Source organism: Melanerpes formicivorus, unplaced genomic scaffold, assembly GCF_026170545.1.
Source record: "Melanerpes formicivorus ecotype bairdi unplaced genomic scaffold, bMelFor1.0.p_v2 SCAF_5, whole genome shotgun sequence".
Taxonomy (NCBI): Eukaryota; Metazoa; Chordata; class Aves; order Piciformes; family Picidae; genus Melanerpes; species Melanerpes formicivorus.
In genome coordinates, this window is record NW_027142357.1 from 34,808,200 (window position 1) to 34,829,514 (window position 21,315).

Sequence of the window (21,315 nt, forward strand, 5' to 3'; positions counted from 1 at the left end):
CGTTCTTTTCTGTATAGACTGAAAAATTACTCTGCAAATATCACAGGATTAAAAACGCTAACTATATATAACTTTAAAAAAGTATGTCTCTTAATTACTAAGCCTCAGAGTCTCAGACATTACAATTTATATTGTTCAAGAGAAAAATCCAGTGAGAGAATATATAACATTAAACAACACACAAGTAACAACACTTTGTTTTAATTACCTTGGATCACAATTACTGTTGGCTCTGCAGTTCATCTTTCTACTTCAATAGCGCTTTAGACTATTTATGTGTATTAATTCTTGACATACTGGCCTTCACTAATATGTGTCATTGAACAAGCCACTACACAATGCTGACATCAGTGAGGAGACCTAGTCACTGACCTTTGAGAACTAGATTCTGTCTGTCCATAACGTTATCTTTTGTATCTGGGCAATTTGCCACAACTGATAAAGGTTGTGACATTATTGAACAACTTCCTATCACCTGAAGATATAAACAACTGTCACTGTCATGCAGACTGATAAAGAATAAGGTGAAGCAACCATAAATCATGCATATTTGGAAACAAAATACAACAAGGAGCCTACAGTCATTCTCCATTGACTGAATAAGCAAGACTACAGTAAACTGTGCATCGGTCAAGATTTTATGTGCTGTAAAAATGTGATAAGTTTTTTTTCTCAGGACAAAATAAGAATGAATATTAAATGTGTTTATTTTACAACAAGCCTACAAATGTAAAGGCAAGAAAAACTGCAGAGACTGCAGAATCTAAATATAGAATCTGTGTTTAGATCCAAACATGATCATAACTGTTCATGTGTTACTTTTACACAAAGCCCTCAAGAACAAAAATGCAGTTTTCAACAACTTAGAATAAACATTATGATGCAAAAGGCCTTCACACTTAACCAAAATTGTATAGGCCTAGCGATGATATCTCTATTTACCAAGACCCTACTGAGGCAAAACGTCACTACAATTTTCTAAGATATCCGTACATCCATACATACAACGCTACATAGATACCTGAGTATGGAGTTAAGTTAAAGAGTTAAAAATATGCCTCTGTATTAGTTCAAAATTCTACTTAAATATACACAGTCTTATTTTTTGTACATATTGAAGCCCATGCTTTTATCAAGAAGCACAAAGTTCATATAGAGGTTACAATCTTACCTGCACCTCGTCCATGGTTGCCTAATGAAACATTAAAACTTTTCCTTAAGAGTTACTACAAGATGCACTATTTTGCACATCCTAATTTTCCAGAAATGCACTCCAGAAATGTGGAGTGTGCAGTTCTCCATGTGGCTTACAGGAAAACAGATTTTCCACAATCTAGCAGTAAAAAGACCTGAGCTCTCCCAAGCATGCAGTCCAGCAGTTAAAAGCTGAGCAGCAAACTACCATGAAGCAACACTGGTTTTATGGCAGTTCTTATACCACCTATATTAGTCTTACAATATTACTAATTGAGTCAAAAAAAGGATTTTTTTTTTTCTTATGAAATTATCTCACCTGAATTAAAACAAACTATGAAATTATTTTAACAAATATCTGCTGCTCAAGATTGGAGAAGGATACGCTCAGTGGTTCCGAGACAAAGCTTCTTGCTCATCCTCGGTAAATGAATCACAAAAAAAATATCCCGTAACATGAGCACAGGTGAACTGTGAAAGATTAGATTTATACTACAGGCTGATTCAGCGCCAGTAAATGAATGAGGCAGCGAGCAGGGTGGTCTTTTATGTGTGAAACTGTTGCACTTCTTACCTCCAGAGCTTTCAAACGCTCCAACAGCAATTTTGTCTTTTCTTTCTCTTCTTCAGTGCTGCTGCTTTCACTTCTTGAATCTTCGTCTGCTGGCGTGTGAATTCTTTCCATGCCTTCTTCACATTTTCTACTGTCTTCTGACAGCTTTTCCTGAAATGATTTTTAAAAATGTCATTATTCACAGGTGGAAATGAAGTCAACTGTGCAAAAATCCTGAAATCTGCCTTGTATATGACTGAAAAAAAAGACAGAACAAGTTGCTAGTTACATGTTCTAAAATAAGTGGAGTTATGAAGGGCCTATGAAAGATGCTGCTATGCCATTCTGCAGAATTGTATTCAAAATTTAATTGCTTCATCTACTCCAGATTTTTTTTTAAGTGTAATTTGTCATCTTTTTAATAAGATAACTTACAATTTTTTCTTCAAAAGTTGCAAAGAAAACTGAGCACACCAGCTTTCACAGAATCACACAGAATCTTGGAAGGGACCTCTGGAGATCACCAGTACAAGCCCCCCACAAAAGCAGACTTCCCTAGATCGAGTTGCACAGGAACACAACCATGGAGGTTTTGAGAGTTTCCAGAGAAGGAGACTCCCCAGCCTCACTGGGCAAACTGTTCCAGTGCTGTCACCCTCAAAGTAAAGGGTTTTTTCCTCACTTTTACGTGGAACTTCCCTTGTTTCTGTTTCCGCTTTTAATGGAAGCATTTTGCTATTGAGATATAAAACAGTTTACTGAGAAAAAGTTAACATATGTTCATGCCTAACTTACTTAACCTCTCTTCATCTAGAGCTAATATTTCAATAACTGAATAATTGGCTGAGAACCAAGCTACCACCTGAATAATGATTTAAGTTCCCCACTAATATATAACTGGAGAGAATCAAATTGACAGCAACATTTTCTGAAGTGCCCCACTCTGACAAGTTAGTGGGACTGGGTTATTATTAGCTGCTGCTGCTGAGCGGACTATAGCTGCTGAGCTTTTTATGAGGTCTATAAAAATCACAGGATTGAACATTGAATCCTACTAACTCCATTAATCATGTGTCCAAGTTCTGTGTTGAGAGAGAGAATGAGATAGAGCAAGAAAACATCAAAACTACAAGCAGGTAATGTAAAAGAACTACACAGATGTACAGGTTGAATTTTCATCCAAGAGTGGCCCAAAGTGGCAGTCTCTACCTTGTAATTCATATTCTCTAACTATATAAACAGATGCAGTGTGACAGCAAATGAGAAGACTAAGAATGGAAACTGTGAAGTAAATTGAAGTAAATAATGGGTGTCAAGACAAATCTAGAGAAGTCCTTTATTGAGCATTTAGTTTTCTTTGTGCACCTTTATGTTAATTTCCATATACAAAGGTACGCACATTCATGATTTTTGGGCTAGTCTACAAGTGAACTGTATTTCCCATAACCACAACAGAACACACTCTAAGCATAAAAATATGTATTTTTGTGAAGAAATGATCCTGCTTGAATAACTGTGCAAATATAACTCTTCAACAGTTAACAGCAAGACATTATCTTAATTAAAACCCATAAACACAAGTGAATTAAAAATCAGTACTGTGAATCACATTTCTAACGATGTCTTTTTTAAATATTAACTAGCTTATAAATTGACTATTACTGTGTTAAAACTTTAATCAAGAATCAATTTTATAAGCTATGGGCTAAATCACTGAATACTCTTGCACAATCCATGACGCAGAAAGCTCAGTCTCAACCTCAAAACACAGACGCCAAAGAGCCATTCCATCATTAGTCCCATCCTCATAACCATAAATGCAGTAGTTAGGTGTTGTGTTTTTTTCTTGCTTGCTACTCACTGGTGCAACGATCAAGCATCTGTAAAAGAGCTATTAAATCATTTTCCCTCCAAGTTGCCCTGATGAGTGCGCAGACATAAAACATTTTGATGAAGTCAGAGGGGAAAAAAAATGACAAAGGTATCTATTTGATGTAATCCAAACACAAACAATCATTTTTTTAGGAGAGAATGTGACATGAATTAGATGTGGCTAACACTGGAAGAAAATACAAATATTTGCACAAGGACACCTTTCCTGCTCAAACTAGAGGGCAGCAATTTCAAGGGACAGGTAGAAAATGCAATTACAGAAAGGGGAGTAATGCAACTTCTCACAGAGTAAATCCCAGTCACCTAATGAAGTAACCCATCCATCTTTTAATTAAAAAAATTGATGAATTTTGCACACTAGTGGCATAATCAAAAATATGCATCTTCCTTTACCATGATGTACACCCGAATACCTCATCATACTTCCTACTGTTACCCCTGCTCTAGTGTTTAAGTAGAGCTCACATGTTTTAAAAATTAGTTTATTACTGAACAATGATAAAAGGTCCCTGATATGTTACTCCCTTACCTGGAAAAGCTGCAGAATACAGAAAATCATTACTAACTATAAAAATTATGCTTAGTCATGCAATTTCCTGAGGGAGCTGCCCCACCATTTTAAGCAGCTCTACCTGGGTGGTACACAGGTAAAGTGGAAAATCCTCACTAAAGAAAGCAAAGAAAACAGGTGCTTAACACAGACAAACACGGCTCCCCCCCCCCCCCCCCCCTTTGTGCTTAAAGGCATATCAAATAAGAGGGAGGATGACTAAGGCTTTTGGAATGACAGGATCCTCTTAAGAGGGAAAAATCTGCTAATACCAGAGGCAGCCGACTGCTGAGGTGAGTCAGGAAGGGGCAGAGAGATTCACAAGAGGAAATGTGTACCTTCTTCATGATGGTGATCAAATCCTACAGAAAGCTCTTGAGTGAGCATGCTGAAGGCAGCAAACAATGGCACAGAGCAGCTTATTCATTTTTTCTCTCTAGATGCCACACAGTCTCTGCTATAAGCCTCACACATTTCACAATTAAAGGCAGGCTGGGTTTTCCAGCTGAATAGCAAAATACTCTCCAGGTTGGAAGTCCAGCAAAGGCAGAGTAAGTGCTATCCTGCTGATCAATGCACTTTCATTTCTGTGAAAAGATAACTCACAGAAATGGTGCTCTGAAAGTAAGCTGGAAGGTTAAAGAAAAAATAAAATAAAAAAGGAAAAGTAAAAGCAACAACAGAGCTCTTGGTGTCCCCGACTGCTAAGAGTTTAAGACACATGCCTGTACCACGAGAGGATGCAAACATAGCAGCCTGATGAGAATTCTACAGTAAAGGCTCATCTACATCATTAATGCTCTGTGACAACAAAGAGACAATACAAATATTAAATATTTAAATCTTACTAAAAGGAAGCTATCACTGTAGACCTGTTCTCACAGAAATCAGTGACAAACTTACCATTAAGTCCCACATTATGTAGAATAGAATAGAATAGAATAGAATAGAATAGAATAGAATAGAATAGAATAGAATAGAATAGAATAGAATAGAATAGGAATAGGATAGAAATAGAAATAGAAATAGAAATAGAAATAGAAATAGAAATAGAAATAGAAATAGGAATAGAATAGAAATAGGAATAGAATAGAAATAGGAATAGAATAGAAATAGGAATAGAATAGAAATAGGAATAGAAATAGGAATAGAATAGAAATAGAATAGAAATAGGAATAGAATAGACCAGATTGGAAGAGACTTTCACCAGGTTGGAAGAGACTTTTAAGATCAATGTAAGCTTGTCAAGTTGGTTTAAATTGTCATCGCTTTCCTGAAGCCAACAATACTTTGCAAATCTTAAATGACATTCTGCCATGACCATTATTTCTGAGTATTCAGTTAGTTCTATAAATCAAACAAACAGTACACTGATGATGAACCCTTTGATCAAACACTATAGGCCCTATAGCCAATAGAAAACAAGAGATGAAAACAGACCCTGCAGTCTGGAAATGGGGAGCTTTGCAGAATCAATAAGAAGATATAAATCACTGAGGACATTGATCTATGAAGCTGTACAATGCAGCGACCTGACTGAGACTTATCAGAAAGCTGGTTTTCAGTTATCTGAAGCAGGAAGAAGCAGGATAATACTCCTTCTTTTCACTAATAAATAAAAGTAAGAATAAGACATGAAGAAAGCAGGAAATCCACCTGAAATTCTAAAGGATAATTTAGTGGAATTTGTAGAACATAAATAAATATGTAGAATACAAAGTAAATCTTTTCCCCTTCACCTACCTTTCAGAACACTCACCAAGAAAGTGCTTTCACTGTTTATAAACAAAAGCAGTAACTATAGTGATAGAAAAGATCATATGGAAGCTTTCAAAAGATAAGAGACCAAACTGCCTATTTCAGAAATTGCCTCCTCCGTCACCCTAAGGAAAGGCAAGAGGCTGCTGTCCCTCTGCACACAGTCTTAGTCACTGAAATGCCTTCTAGGTCTTGTCACCTTTTCAAGGAACAGAAATGTCATAGGGACACTTAGCCTGATATTTCTTAACCATTATTATTTCGGAAGCATTATTATGTAAGGTTTTATTGGTAGTAAGATCAATTGACTGCTCTTTGCCCTTTCTTCTTTCTCAAGCTGCTTTTTAGAAATTACACCACACACAAAGAAAAAAAAAATGCTGAAAAAAAAAAGAAGCTCATTTAAAAATATTTGTAACTATGACATTTCAAACCAAGAAGAGAAACACCAAGCTAACACAAAAGGGGGGAAAAAACCCAACATAGCTAGCAAAAATCTGTTCCAGATTTTCTTTTTTTATAGTGAAAACCATGATTAGGCACTAATTGCAATAAGGGCAATTCTCTGGTAACAACAACAAATACATGACATAAACTGATTGTATAGCTCCCAAGTAACTCATGTTCCAATTTTTATGATGCAGAACTACCGACTCAAGGAAGATGCTTTAAGAAAACAGAGATCATAAACACCATTAACAAGCACACAAGCCTCCATAGGAGGAAGCCAGGCAGAATCACCAGCAGCATAGCAACAGCCGCAGCTCTCAACAAAAGGATGATCAGAGGGCTGGAGCACCTCTCCTATGAGGACAGACTGAAGGAGTTGGGGCTGTTCAGTCTGCAGAAGAGAAGGCTCCGAGGTGACCTAATTGTGGCCTTCCAGTATCTGAAGGGGGCCTACAGGAAGGCTGGGGAAGGACTTCTCAGGATCTCAGGTAGTGATAGGACTAGGGGGAATGGAATGAAGCTGGAGGTGGGGAGATTCAGGCTAGATGTGAGGAGGAGGTTCTTCACCATGAGAGTGGTGAAGCACTGGAATGGGTTGTCCATGGAGGTGGTCGAGGCCCCGTCCCTGGAGGTGTTTAAGAGCAGGCTGGATGAGGCTCTGGCCAGCCTGATCTAGTGTGGGGTGTCCCTGCCCATGGCAGGGGGGTTGGAACTAGATGATCCTTGTGGTCCCTTCCAACCCTGAATGAAACTATGAAACTATGAAATACAAAGTTCTGCACCAGCAGAAGCTGGTGTCCAAAGGCATAGGTAGATATGTGTGTCAGGGAAGAGAGACAAGGTGGAGCCAGACTCTTCTGGGAAGTGGCACATGAAAAGACTACATACAATGGACACAGCTTGGAATCTGAGAAATTACAATTAGATTTTGCAAATCTAATTGTACGTTTTTTTCCAAATATGAGGGCAGTTGGTCACTAGAAAATGTTACCCAGGGAGGCTCCTGAATCACAAAGACATTGCAAAGTTCACTGGCAAGTGGCTATAATAATACATCATAACATAATCTAATCTTGATATAACTGGACCTGGACTCTACAGTCATGATTATGAGCAGCAATATTTCAACAGGACTTGTGACATAATTCTGATTGAACCAAGCAAGAATTACTAAAAGATCAAGATCTTTGAAATGCTGATTTTCCCAATAAAATGGATGACATGAATTGCTTGTCTGGAAACTGGCAAGTAATAAGTAGAGAAGACATCTTTGCTTATAGAAGCTAAAGATCATTTTCACGTGATGAACACAAGTCCTTCAGAGAAGTGAAGTATGGTGAAGATCTCTCGGATACAAACAATCTCTATTTCGATTTTGAGTGTCAGATTGTGATGCCTGAGTGGGGTTTTCTTTTCTGAGCTCCTGTTAATTCTCCAGCTTCTGAAATGTATGGGAGCATTGGTTTTGTAACTGTTACAAATTCTAATTCTTCTGAGAGTCATGCCTGCAATTTTCCAAAAACATACTTTAATCACACATTTAACCCAAGAATAAAATGCATGTAGGATACATAATTAAATGGTGCTTGATTGCTCATAACCACTTATTTGAGAAAAAATACTCAAAATGATTCACAATGTAGTTATTAAGGGATCATATAAAAAAGCAATGGTAGCAGGCATCCAAGAATCCAGTCATTATGGAACCCAAGCAAAGTGGATAACTCACTATCTCAGAACATGGTGTCTTAGGAGCTTCCACAAGACTTTTTATTTAAGCTATTTAATAAAGAGTTATCTTACCTTTCAGTGTCTGAATTTGGTGAGCCAAGTATACTATACTGCATTTCTAACACTCTTTCCTGCTGTAATAAAGGCAAACTCTTAACTTCCAGATCCAAATTGCAATTTACAAATCGATATAGAGAATTGTTTATGTATGTCCTGGATTGGGCTGGGATACAGCTAATTTTCTTTCTGGTAACAAGTTTTGGATGGATTTACTTTTCTTCATGGGGCTGTGTTTTGAATTTGTGCTCGAAACAGTGTTGATAATTGCAGAAATGTTTTCATTGTTACTGAGAAGTACTTACACAGAATCAAGGCCATTTCTGCTTCTCTGTCTCACCAGTGAGTAGGCTGGGGGTGACATAAGATGTTTAGAGGGGACACAGTTGGGACAGCTGACCCCATCTGACTAGAGGGATATTCCATACCACAGGCATCATGCTTAGCAATAAACTAGGGGGGAAGTTGGCAGGGAGGCCACTGCTTGGGGACTGGCTGGGGATTGGTCAGTTTGTCGTGAGCAATTTTTCATTTCCATCACTTGTCTTTCTTGTGTTTCATATCTCTCTCCTTGTTCTTTTCCTTTTCACCATAAGTTGGGGTTTTTATTGTTGCTATTACTATCATTATTATATTTTATTAAGTTTCAATTATTAATTGTTCTTATCTCAAAATGTGAGTTTTCTCACTTTAATGCTTCCAATTGTCTCCTCCCCATTAGGGGAGTGAGTGAGCAGCTGTATGGTGCTTAATTGCCAGCTGGGGTTAAACCATGACAATGTTATAATAAACTGAATGTTTTTTTTTATTTGGCAAGGCCATTCTACAGTCTTGATATATTCTCAGAGATGTACTTCCAGCGTTATTTCCACTGCAGACCTCCTAGTGTTCATCGCTATTCTTCACTGTGAGCAAGAAATATGAAATGAGAATTTTCAGACTGTTTATGTAGATAAAAACTGTAGATGAAGGTTTCTCTATACTTTCATGAAGAAAACAGCCCCAAGCTATGCACAAGTAGCTCAATCTAACTGCACAAGCTGAAAAAAACCAACCAGCAACTGCTCCAAGGACTACTGGCTTAAAATTCCAACAAGGTTAAAGTTGTTTTCCAGTTGCACCTTGCTTCTTTTCTCCCTCCACCATGACCTTTTTTTCCCTGAATCATAATTAACTCTTGTTTACTGTGACTCAATCCCTCTTAAATATGCCCTTTGAAATTTAGCAATATCTTCTGATATGCTTTAGAGCCTACTTCATTTGGTAAAACCTGAGATATATAGAAGACGCTTAAATGTGAAGTGAGAGCAATGTGAATTAAGACTGACAAATTCATTAAGTGTTTTCTGCAAGAAGTTTTGGTGCAGTCATTGATACCACTGTGACTTGAACAAATTGCATCTGCAACATCTATTAAAATTTTTTCTCTGCTGGTTGATGGGAATCCCATTAAACACCATGACTCAGGGCTGAAAATAACCACAACTGAGCAAACAAGTTAACATGGTGAAAAAAAACTTACACCCAACTAGCCTGCATTATAAATGATCCCTGAGAACAAGGCTACAAATATGACTTCTGCTTTACCTTGCTTACTTCTCTCTATATATTCAGCTGTTTGCCCTTGCTTTATTTACTCCCAGTGGAAAGATAGAGTAAAATATAGTTTTGCATAGCACATCAGCAAGCGTAATAATAATATATTTTTGTTTAGCTAAGAACTTTTGTTCTGAACAAGCTGACCAAAACTGAAGGGGAAAAAAAGGGAATGAATTCACATACATCACAACATTTTACAGTAACATCCCAAACTGTTCCCAGTTTAACATTACCATTGTCAGGAAAAGCATAAAAATTCTTCTTTTTCATCTCTGGATTTCACTTAAAAATTGAACAGAGTGAGCAGTAACGTTCCCTAGATTAAATATGTGTGATGGATAAGAGAACAGAGTACCTTCTTTATGTTTCTGATATGAGCCTTCTACCATGCACATATCAATCTAAATGTACCACATACTATTCTTCACTCGAAACACTTCTCACTAGTACAAGCTATCATCCCTATTGAACAGTTCTGCAGTAACACCAATAAATTTCCTGACGACAGTTTTATTGGCTGGTTCCATGCATCAGAAGCATCTATTTCTTTTTAAAAGTTCAGTTTAAAAAAGGCTGTAAAAGTAAAAAACTTCACAGTGAAGTTGACTATTAAGTGTGCTTAAGAGATTGGTGTAGACAGAGTTTCTTGTCTTCTGGTCCCCAGCTGAATGTCAGCCCTGGGTGTCAAAATGAACTACTCTAATTTTGTGCCCAAATATTGCTCTTGACATCATCCTATCTCGAATGAATGGACATTCACGTTACCAACAGCACCCTCTCCTCCAGCACTTTGTCAGAAGAGAAATCAAAGACTGACCATTCTGGAGGGGACACTTTGAAGCCAGACACAGGGTTTCAGACACAGTGGTGTCAGGGCAGCGTGGCAGAAGTGCATCATCTGTGCCATACCTTTTCAAAATGAGGGCTTCAGCTGACTAGTAAGGTTATCAGCAGGAAAAAAACCCTAATTGTTCTATAAGCTAAGCTGTCCCTTCTTCATAAGTGTGTGCATGACACTGTGAGATGAATATGCAGTGAGATTTTTCATGCAATATTTTTCTTAGAAATTTGTTGTAGTAGCACACTTAATCATTTTTCCTCCCAAGAAACTTATGTGCAGCATTTAAACTTTCCTGAAGGAGTCTGTAAGTATTAAAGTGACTACACTTGACTGAACTGACAGTATTAAAATACCTACCTTTGACTGAAGTACAAACAAGCCACACACTTTTCAGAAAATTAAATTCAGAACATTTTATGTAACAGCAATTAAGGCAATAGAATTACTCTGGATTTAAATTGCTAGAAATAAGACCATTTTCCTTCGTTTTGCAGTGATGCACTTTGGTGGTTGGGTTTTGGGTTGGTTTTTTAATGTCTTTTCACTACTTGGATGAAGGCCAAATTACTCTTTTTTAATGAAATTGAAAACTTTGAGTGCAATTTTGTTTGGGTTTTTTTTTTTGCCACCAGAAAGTTTTCTAGTACTTAGACTTGTTGATCCAGTTTCCCATAGATGGTTTCCTTAGGCAATACCACCAAGAGACTCTAAAGGACATATGTGAAGATAAACAAGTATTTTGGAGTCACAGCATAATAGTAACTATTTATCACCATGAAGACAATTGCAGAAGCTGACCTAAGGAGGTCAGGGATTAGGAAAAAAAAAATACATCAGAATTATGTCCAAAGAAGGGCCATGAAGAAGAGCAGAGAGCTGAAGCATCTCTGCTATGGAGACAGACTGAGAGAGTTGGGGATACTCAGTTTAGAGGAGAAGGTTCCAAGGAGATCTTACTGTGGCCTTCCAGTATCTTAAGGGGCCCTACAAGAAAGCTGGTGAGGGACTTTTTAGGGTGTTGGCTAGTGATAGGACTAGGGGAAATGGAGCAAAACTAGAAGTGGGTTGCTTCAGATTGGATGTTTAAAAAGTTGTTCACCATGAGAGTGGTGAGACACTGGAACAGGCTGCCCAGGGAGGTGGTTGGAGGGCCCCATCCCTGGAGGTTTTTAAGGCCAGGCTGGATGGGACTTTGGGTGGCCTGGTCTGTTGTGGGGTGTCCCTGCCCATGGTGATGGGGTTGGAACTGGATGATCCTTGGGGTCCCTTCCAACTGTGACAATTCTGTGATTCTGCGATTCTATATTATTACATAACCAGGTAATTTTTGGCAAATGTCAGGGACTAGTTGGTTTGTCTCACCAATCTAGAAGAGCCACCAGGGTAGAAGGCCAGCCTGGTTGGGCAATGAAGTTCTGGGTGAATTAAGGGAAAAAATGAGGGTATATCATCTTTGGAAGAAAGGTGAAGTAACCCATGGAATGTTTAAGGACACTGCTAGGTCATGCAGGAAGAAAATTAGGCAAAAGCCCATTTAGAGCTTAAACTGGCCTCTGCTGTGAAGGACAACAAAAAATCCTTCAACAAACATATTAATAGCAAGAGGAGGGGCAAGGACAACCTCCAGTCCTTGGTGGACATGAAGGGGAACATAGTAACAAAAGATGAGGAAAAGGCAGAGGTACTTAACACCTTCCTTGCCTCAAATTTTATTAGCAGGACAGATTATCTGCCTGAGCTGGCAGATGGAGTCAGGGAGCAGCTTCCCTGTGATCCAAGAGGAAGTAGTTAGAGACCTCCTTAGCTGCTTGTATCCCTACAAGTCCATGGGACCGGATGGAATCCACCCTAGGTGCTGAGAGAGCTGGCAGACGAGCTGGCCAAGCCACTCTCCATCATTTTTCAACAGTCCTGGCTCACTGGAGAGATCCCAGAAGACTGGAAGCTGGCCAGCGTGGTGCCCATCCACAAGAAGGGCCATAAGGAGGAGCCAGGGAATTACAGACCTGGCCAACCTGATCTCCTCTGATCAGTTGCTGGAATGTGTCCAGAGAAGGGCAACAAAGTTGGTGAGGGGTCTGGAGCACAAGCCTTGTGGGGAGAGGCTGGGGGAGCTGGGGTTGCTTAGCCTGGAGAAGAGGAGGCTCAGGGGAGACCTTATTGCTGTCTACAACTACCTGAAGGGAGGTCATAGCCAGGTGGAGGTTGGTTTCTTCTCCCAGGCAAGCAGCACCAGAACAAGAGGACACAGTCTCAAGCTGTGCCAGGGGAGGTTTAGGCTGGATGTTAGGAAGAAGTTCTTCATAGAAAGAGTGACTGGCTGTTGGAATGTGCTGCCCAGGGAAGCGGTGGAGTCACCATCACTGGAGGTGTTCAAGAAGAGACTGGATGGGGTGCTTGGTGCCATGGTTTAGTTGATTGGAGTTGGGTGATAGGTTGGACTCAATGATCTCAAAGGTCCTTTCCAACCTGGTTAATTCTAATTCTATTCAGGAAAACTTCTGAAAAGCTCAGAATGTATCTTCACACAAAAATAACATGTAGAAACAATCATTCTGGGCCAAATCAAGACTTGAACTTTTCAAATGTGCTGTTATGGTTCAGAAGAAATATACTTAACAGAAATTAAAACAACTTTTCATGCTCAGTAGTGCATGTTCTATCCAAAATAAATATATTGGCGTCCTGGCAAGTGCATTCTTCTGTTAAAATGATTTTCAAAGTGAGTATGTTTGTGGATATAGCAAAATAATATCTTTCTTTTTTTTCTTTTTTTCCTTAGAAAATTAGCAAAAATTTAGGTTTTTTTCAACTTAATGAAACTTAAAAAATAGCTGATTTGAAACCACAAATGAATTACAGTTCAAAATGCAGAATGAACAGTATCTTTCACGAAGATGTGGAAACAGGGAGTGAGCAAGTGACTTGGGTATATAACAGACCCAGCCTTGGAACATCAAAGAATACAAACTGTTTTTTCAAGTCTTCCAAACAATTCTGTCACTGGATAGCTGATTGCAGTACACAGACTGTATTTATTATTCGCTATCCTTACTCAGAAAACACAAAGGATTCAAAAGATAAAAATGGTTCTCATTTACTTGCCAAACCCTCTTGCCCAACCTCTTCCATACAAGTGCAGGATGTGCAATGCTGTGTCAGGTCAACAAAGCACATCTGGAACCTCACAGGGATGTGGATAGGCTACAGATAGGTAAGATCCTCTTACTAAAATCTTGGTCAAGAGCCAGCAGACACATGACAGACCTGGGAGCTCTCAAAGCCATTGCCAGATGGGAGATGACAACAACTCCCTGGGGATCTCATGGCTCTACTGAGAAACAAAGTAGGGCTGGAAGTGGCATCAGGTCCCATGGGAAGCGTGTCGCGGCAGCCCTGCAGGCTCACATTCTCACACAGCCAAAGCGTGGGCTGCCCTCAGCCTGTGTGCCAGCACACCCCCACTGCCGGTAGCCACAGTCTGACCGGTATGAGGAATCCATTCAGATAAAGAGCAACAAGTTGACTTTCACGTACAAAGATACTGGCTTCTCTCCAAGCAGCAGATAGATTATCTGAAAACTGGTATTGCTATAAACTCCAGATTATTCCAGTCTCTCTTAAGACTTCCAAGCAGAGGTATGTTACAGCCATACTCTTTTCTCTCAGCTACATCCCCAAAATTAGAAGAAAAGGCAACCAGAACACCATTGAGGACAAGACTAAGGCTGTAGACAACCTGCTGTGAATAAATAGGAAGTCCCTATATGCATTAGGATGACCCATGACCCTCAGGCTGTGAACCACATCATCACCTTGCTTTCCATAGAGTGCCTCTGAATTTCTGTTATGCCTGTTTCATATGTATAGGCTTCAGGGGTGTATAGGGGCTGATTTCTGTGCATTCATTCAAAAAGTAATAACTAGAAGGAAGATACAGGAAAAGAAAAATCTAAATGTGGAGTTATGATCAGTACAATATATAATAGCACCATCAAATGAGTCAATCTTCACCTCTTGCTACTGTTTTTATGCAGAGGATTCTGGGAAGAAAAGAACATTGTGCTTTCTGAGAAACAGGCACACAGATGGCACATTCCAGTTAGGAGACTTTGTTGTCTTAAAGAGAACTCCATTGCTTTGTAACGAACAATCAACAAGGGAGAACTATTTGCACATATGTTCCTTGCAATGAAACTGTAATTATAAACAGTGTCTGAGACACACCATCACTCTCCTTTGGGGGCAAGAATCCAACCTCCATTTAGTTAAATATGGGAATAAAAAGTTATCAGAATCTTTGCACAGTGGTGGAAATGTACCAGGATAAAAGCCATAGAGAATTAGTTGTTATGAATCTGGCCTGAGATTTTTCTCTACAGAAAAGTTGTCCAACAGCAAATGCCTTTGTCCTTGACAGCCCTGCATTTCCGGTGGAGATCCCAAGGGTGCAGGTGGCTTTCCTTCTGTTCTTCTCTGGGAGAGACTAAACTGCTAAGTTTTGCCTAATAATACTCTTCTTAGCAGCTGAGGAGGCCTTGTTGATTCAGTCTCCTGTGTGCACTTGCAATCCAGAGATGTAAGTTTAATTTTAAGGATATATTTCCCCTTTCTGCAATGGCAGTTAGCATTAAAAATCCACTGTGGATTTCAGCTAGGGAATTTGACTAGTGTCTTTATTTCAATTCATGGCCATGCCCTATCTACAAAATGTTATATATATCAATGGCCTGAACATTAAGCTTGTATAATTTTGTGTTAGAATAAAATTGTATTGCTGATAGATAGTTTTTCTTCTCATGAAAGAGCTGTTGACACCAACGGCTGTGCAAATTAGAAGTGACAGTCACAACAACTGTTCCACATTTGAGTCTCACAAAGCATGCAGACAAAAAGTTGGGTTGATCTGGCAACAACGCCACCTGAAATGTGCTCATATCACTTATGCAGTCACACCTCTCTGATACGTGCTTCAGAAAGCAATTAGCGAAACACTCAAACTTCATGACTGAGAACTAGAAGTCTTGCAGGTCTGAAACTATTTTATCTTTGTATTGAAGTTGTCAGTACTGAGTCTTTACAGATAAATCTTTTTTTCTGTATCTTTGGATACAGCAGGCACATATCCACGTATTTACATCCAGCAAGAAGGCAGGAAATGGAACTGAACATTCTTATATTCAGAGTCACTCCTGTGAAGCTATGCTGTGAGCTGAAGATTGCACTGGTGGTGGTGACTGGCAAATGGGACACATGTCCGTCACAGAGCTGTGCTCCATTCTTACCATGATGCACACAGAAACCTTAAAAATCTCTTCTGCAATCATTACATCTCAAAATGTTGTCACCTCTCCAGAGTGAGGAAAAAAATCCCAACAGAGATGAACCACAGTCACAGCTCTTACTTGGTGAGAAGAACCCATCCCTTAAGAATCTGTGTAGTCAGTCTCTGAAGACCTGCACTGCCCAGCATGACAAAAATCTCTTCCGTAAAAAGTAGTCAGATCATGTCAGCTGGGGAGCAGAGACACTTTGCGCTTACACAAATGTTGAGGCATGACTGGGCCTGTGACATTAGATGAGGTGGTCTTCAGGCTGTCTACAAACCAGGATTTCAGTTCCTGCTGATCAAAAGAAGATGCCTGGTGCCCACAGCAATATTCATTTGGTGTGCAAATCTCAAAGCAGCACAGTGGAGTTCTGGAAAGGTTACAAGCCCTGCAATCACAACTTATTTCCCTAAGTTTTTCATATGAATTCATGTACCAAAATGCCCACGTTCCCAACAGTAAAACATCAGTTCCATATTTTTCAATACAAGAAAGGTCAGCCCTGCCTGAAGACCATGCAAGCTTCATGTTGAAATTGATTCCTTTTCTATTAAAAGTACTCCTATGTTAAATACAATCCTTAGGGAAGTGAGCATTTTCCCAAGTTTAGGACAAAATATGAAAAGCCTTTTTGATTTAGTAAAAATCTCTTCATTATCTGAATCAGCACTTACAAAAGTTCCTGTTACCACAGAAGCAGCAGCTCATACATATAATGACATTTCAAATATACTTGAGATGAAATGACACGTTGTTATCCTCTCTTTACAGACAAAAGCTAAAGATGGAAAGACAAAGTGAATTTGTCCATAGAAATAGAGAAATTCGTAGCAAATGCAAAAATCAAAATCCAGTCTGCCAAACACAATGCTTCTCACAGCAGATTGTCCTTCCTCCCCGATGTGACTGCACTGTGTCAGTCCAGAGCGTTATTGCACATATTGACAATTCCAGAATTATAATAAATTGTGAACTTACTACAAACTCTCTTCTTCATCTATTTTGATCACCGCACACTGACAGAAAGTCAAAAGAAGTTAAAAAGAAAACATGGAAGTCTTTGAGTGACCTGCAATCGGATAAGACTCTACCTAGACATGCAGTATTGTGTTCAAATGGAATAAAGACTCTTAGTTTTTGGTACCCAAATCAGTACGAAATAAGTAGCAAACAAGTATCCAAGTACAAACGCAGGATGGGAAGTCTGTGGTATACTTGTTTTAATGCCTTGAGTTCAAGTACTTCACAAAATTATTTCAGGGGATCACTGTCCTCAGATAAAACTACTTGTGTCTTGAATGAGAATAATATTAACATACAAGGTATTGGTATGTTCTTACTTCTAGGTGGACAGTGCTTGTTGGAAACGTCATGAGCGCTTACATACTAAACCCTTTTAATCACATCAACTTTTAAGCAAGAAATAAAATGGTTTATAGCAATTCAAATCACACATATTATAGTCCACATTTATGTGAGCATTCATTATCAATCTTCCCTCAGTTATTATTATGTAAAATGATAAAAAGATAATTTTATTTACAGTCCCATTTCATAATTCACTTACCCTAAAGAAATCACATCATCAGTTTGTAAATCTGGCAAATTAAATACCCATCGGGCAGCAAGTGCTATGGAAAGGGTTAGAGTATTTTGTTTCAAGTAAGAATCCCCACAAGACATAACACAATATTGTAATAATACTGTACACTCTGGGCTCCATCTCATTATTATTCTTCCAACATGATCACTATGCAACATTTAATGTTAATTAGCAAGAATATATATTCTGGAGTCAGGCATATTGATAATATAATAAGAACTCAATTTCATACATCCCAGAACAATAATTAGATTTGCAGAAAACAAACATGTAGACAATGGTCAATAGATCAAAAGCGTTTATTGCACAGAGCTATCTTTTATGACTGCTCAGATATTAATTTGAGCAGGCTTCACCCACTAAAACTAACCATACTGTCAGAGAATATGGGATATATATGCTGGCACCAGAGATCACCTAGGTCACTTGTTATGAAATACATGGTTATGAAACTGCAGTAAAATCTCGTCTTCTATTGCACTAAGTACTGATAATATTGTTCTGATCATACAACAGTTAACAACAGGCACAGGTATGATTCAGAATGTGCTCCATAAGGTAACTGACTGTAGAGGACAGCTTTCAAAACAATGTTAGCATTTATCCATTCAATAATTTTTGTATATGCATAAGAACATGTAGATATACCAATTGGAATTCAGACCATACAAATCTTTTTTCCATGTGTTACTTCAGATCTATACTTCAGTTACAAACAGCAGATGATGATACAGTTATCATGTTCCCAAAACCCTGAGTATACCATTGTTCTTAAGAAACATTACCCAGGTTGTGCATTCACTTTCTATTCCCAGTTGTGCATTACCCTTATAAATATATTAAAACGAACAAACAAACAAAACTGTCTGAATACATTTGAAAGATACAAATGAAATGCTTCTATTGCAATATTGATGCCTCTTGCCGAACCTGGACACAGTCTCTGCAATGAAATTTATCCTATATCTAGACAGAGTGTTTGTAGTAACACATTAGTAAGTTTCTCAATGTTAAAAACACTCAGGAAACATTTCACATCACAGATTCTTTGCCAGCTACTTGTTTAGAAGAGCTTTTCAGTTATTAGCCTTTATTATTGCATGCAGCTGTTGGCTAAATCACACTGCATAGTTTTTACAATGTGCCTGAATAACAAACACATCCAAGTGAACCATCTCTGACCTACATGGCAGATAGCCATACAAGGGCAGCAATGGACTGTTTTGCACATGAATAGAGCCATTCCTTGAAGTTCCCAGAAAACAAACTATCTGAAGTTTGTCATAAAAGTGAACTACAGAGATGTGAGGATGAATGAGTCAAAGAGACATTCAGAAAAACCACAATGCTCAAATGGAAACGTTCTGCATTTTTGACCCGTTTTACCAAAGACAGACTGGTATATGATGCAGTAGCCTAACCATTCCTCCAAGAAAGGGAAAAACACTGCTTGCAAGTCATGAATTAGGAGAAGAAATTCGTAAGCAAAGAAAATTACACACTGGTAATATGGAAAAAATGAAAATGGCTAAAACCCAGGATTACTTTAATCATGCATGAAAGTCTTGCCAAGAACAAGGAAGAAGAGGAAGATAAGGAAGCTTCTATGCTCGTTTATTGGTCAGAAAGTAAATCCAAGAGATTTTACACAAAACACACCACAGAAATTCTTCTTCTGGCTGGCACAAAATATCACAGGCCTATGCTGGTATGGCCCCAAAGGAGAAAAGACAAAAAACCACAACCAAATTATTTTTTTCAAGAATTGATCACAAATAAAAGATGGAGGAAATATACAAGTACCAAAATTGGGACGACTGGTTTATCTCCCCTCCAGGAAAGTGGCATACAAAATTTCAAATTTCAAAAGCCAACTTTTTTCCTGTTTAGTGCTCAGTTTGATAGAAAGAAACTGAAGTAGTTTTCTGCTTTTCTTGTTGACTGCGTATCAAACCCCAAAGAAGCTAAAATCTAATTGTGGTGCCACCCTACCTTAGGTATATGGACAAGCAGATAACAAAATCATTCTAGTTGTCTTAAATAGATAGACAAATAATCCACCTGAAGAAGAGACTGACATCAGGCCCATTCAGAATACCCACTGGATAGTGGCAGGAGTGACATGGAGTATGGACTTATATTCTAAACCAAGGGAAGGGAACTGAGTTTCATCTTTGCATCCCAGAAGGGAAGTGAGTAAAATACAGATGCTTTTTATCACCAGTTTCTAAAAGCACAATATTCTATTATAACTTCAACAAAAAGTTTAATTTGTCCTGAAATTAAATTTTACAGGCTATCATTAGAACAGGAAAAATTTATTATTTTGGAAAGTTAATCTAAAAGATTTGTTTCTCTTCAATCCAAGCTTAAAATGAAAATTTAATTACAGTGATAAACGCTCCTTAATATACATTTTTGTTTAGCAGGATTGCTGAATTTTTGATCCATTAGTTGTGAGAATGGACTGATAGAACTACAATTGTTGAAAAGTGTTTTATCTAAAGGTTTGCTACCTAGAATAGGCTTTATTATATTATTTCAGCATTTTATGTCTTTATAAGGAATTCTCCTTCTATTTAAACAGATACAGGACAGAACTGACTTCATTAGGTGGGGCTTCTTTTTAGGAATTCATGTGCAGAATATCTTATTAAATAGGATGTTTCTCATTCCTGTTTCAAGACACTTAAGAGGGCTTTCCACCACCTCAGGGTCACTGCTTCCAGAATACACCAGTCCATTAGGAAAATGTAAAACTCACTGTCTTATAAACAGCATAAACAAACCTGGTTCCCTTTGAAAAATGCCTAGCATCTTTGCTCTCCTAAATTCTGCCCTGAACACTCCCTCTCTCCGAAGTGAGGATGATGAAGTGCACCTGCCACATGGAGCAGTAAGAAATTCTGGAGCTTGATATGGATGTCTCACCCCCAGTAAGAACATGAATGGATAAATTACCCATCACAATCTGACGGTTGAGATGTCAGAAACATCTATGCTTTTTAGGGATGCTGAAATATACTACTTAATCTTTTAAGTGTTTTAATACAGTCTTCAAAACTTATTTTCCTGTCCCCTGTTAACTGTGAAGAACACCACAGGTAACACAATGACAATATTGAGCAATTAAATGAAACCCCTTAAATCCTTGTGAAAGAAAACCTGGGGAAAATGTAGATGGCACCGATCTCCACTTACAAATATTCATAACTAATGAACAAAAAGAGGAAACAATGCCAGATACATTTCTCTTAATAGTGTGATTTTTGTTTTAAAGAACTTTTCTACCACAAGAAAACAGGTAGTAAGTCAGCAATACCTGATATACCTTCATGATATTGACTGTTCCTTCTCCATGCTGGCCTGGGGATCCTTGGTTCTGCAGCAGATTTCTCACTGTCTCCTCCATTCTAGACAATAAAAATATTTATAAAAGTCAGCTGTATGGAAAAACAAAAACAAGAGTTGCATACAGAGTTTCTGTTCTTTCCAAGAGCCTAATGCATCCATGGCTACCCTGAAATTAATATTTAAAGACAATCCTGGCCTTGTAATGTTCTCATACTCCACGTTATGAATAACACATTAAGGGCATTCTTTTATCTTTGGAATATGCACAGTAATTAGTTGCATTGTTAAAACCCAACTGGAGCTCCGTTACAAAAATTAGAACCGAATGTGTGCAAAAGACATCACCTTATCAACAGTATAACCAAACACCACCTTAAAATTGCTGTCATTTAGGAACAAAAT

General features: G+C 38.3%; 1 protein-coding gene across 7 annotated transcripts in view; it reads right to left on the reverse strand.

Moving 5' to 3' along the window:
• The window catches only part of NCKAP5 (NCK associated protein 5), a 531,557-nt gene that overhangs the window by 129,079 nt on the left and 381,163 nt on the right, over window positions 1-21,315 (reverse strand). For 6 of the 7 annotated variants that reach the window (XM_068139093.1, XM_068139096.1, XM_068139095.1 and 3 more), the window contains 2 exons: window positions 20,882-20,972; window positions 1,769-1,918 (listed from right to left, as the gene is read on the reverse strand). In XM_068139093.1, the coding sequence (XP_067995194.1) occupies window positions 1,769-1,918; window positions 20,882-20,972 (241 nt within the window). The remainder of the gene's footprint in view (window positions 1-1,768; window positions 1,919-20,881; window positions 20,973-21,315) is intronic. The other variant, XM_068139094.1, reaches the window with a different exon arrangement.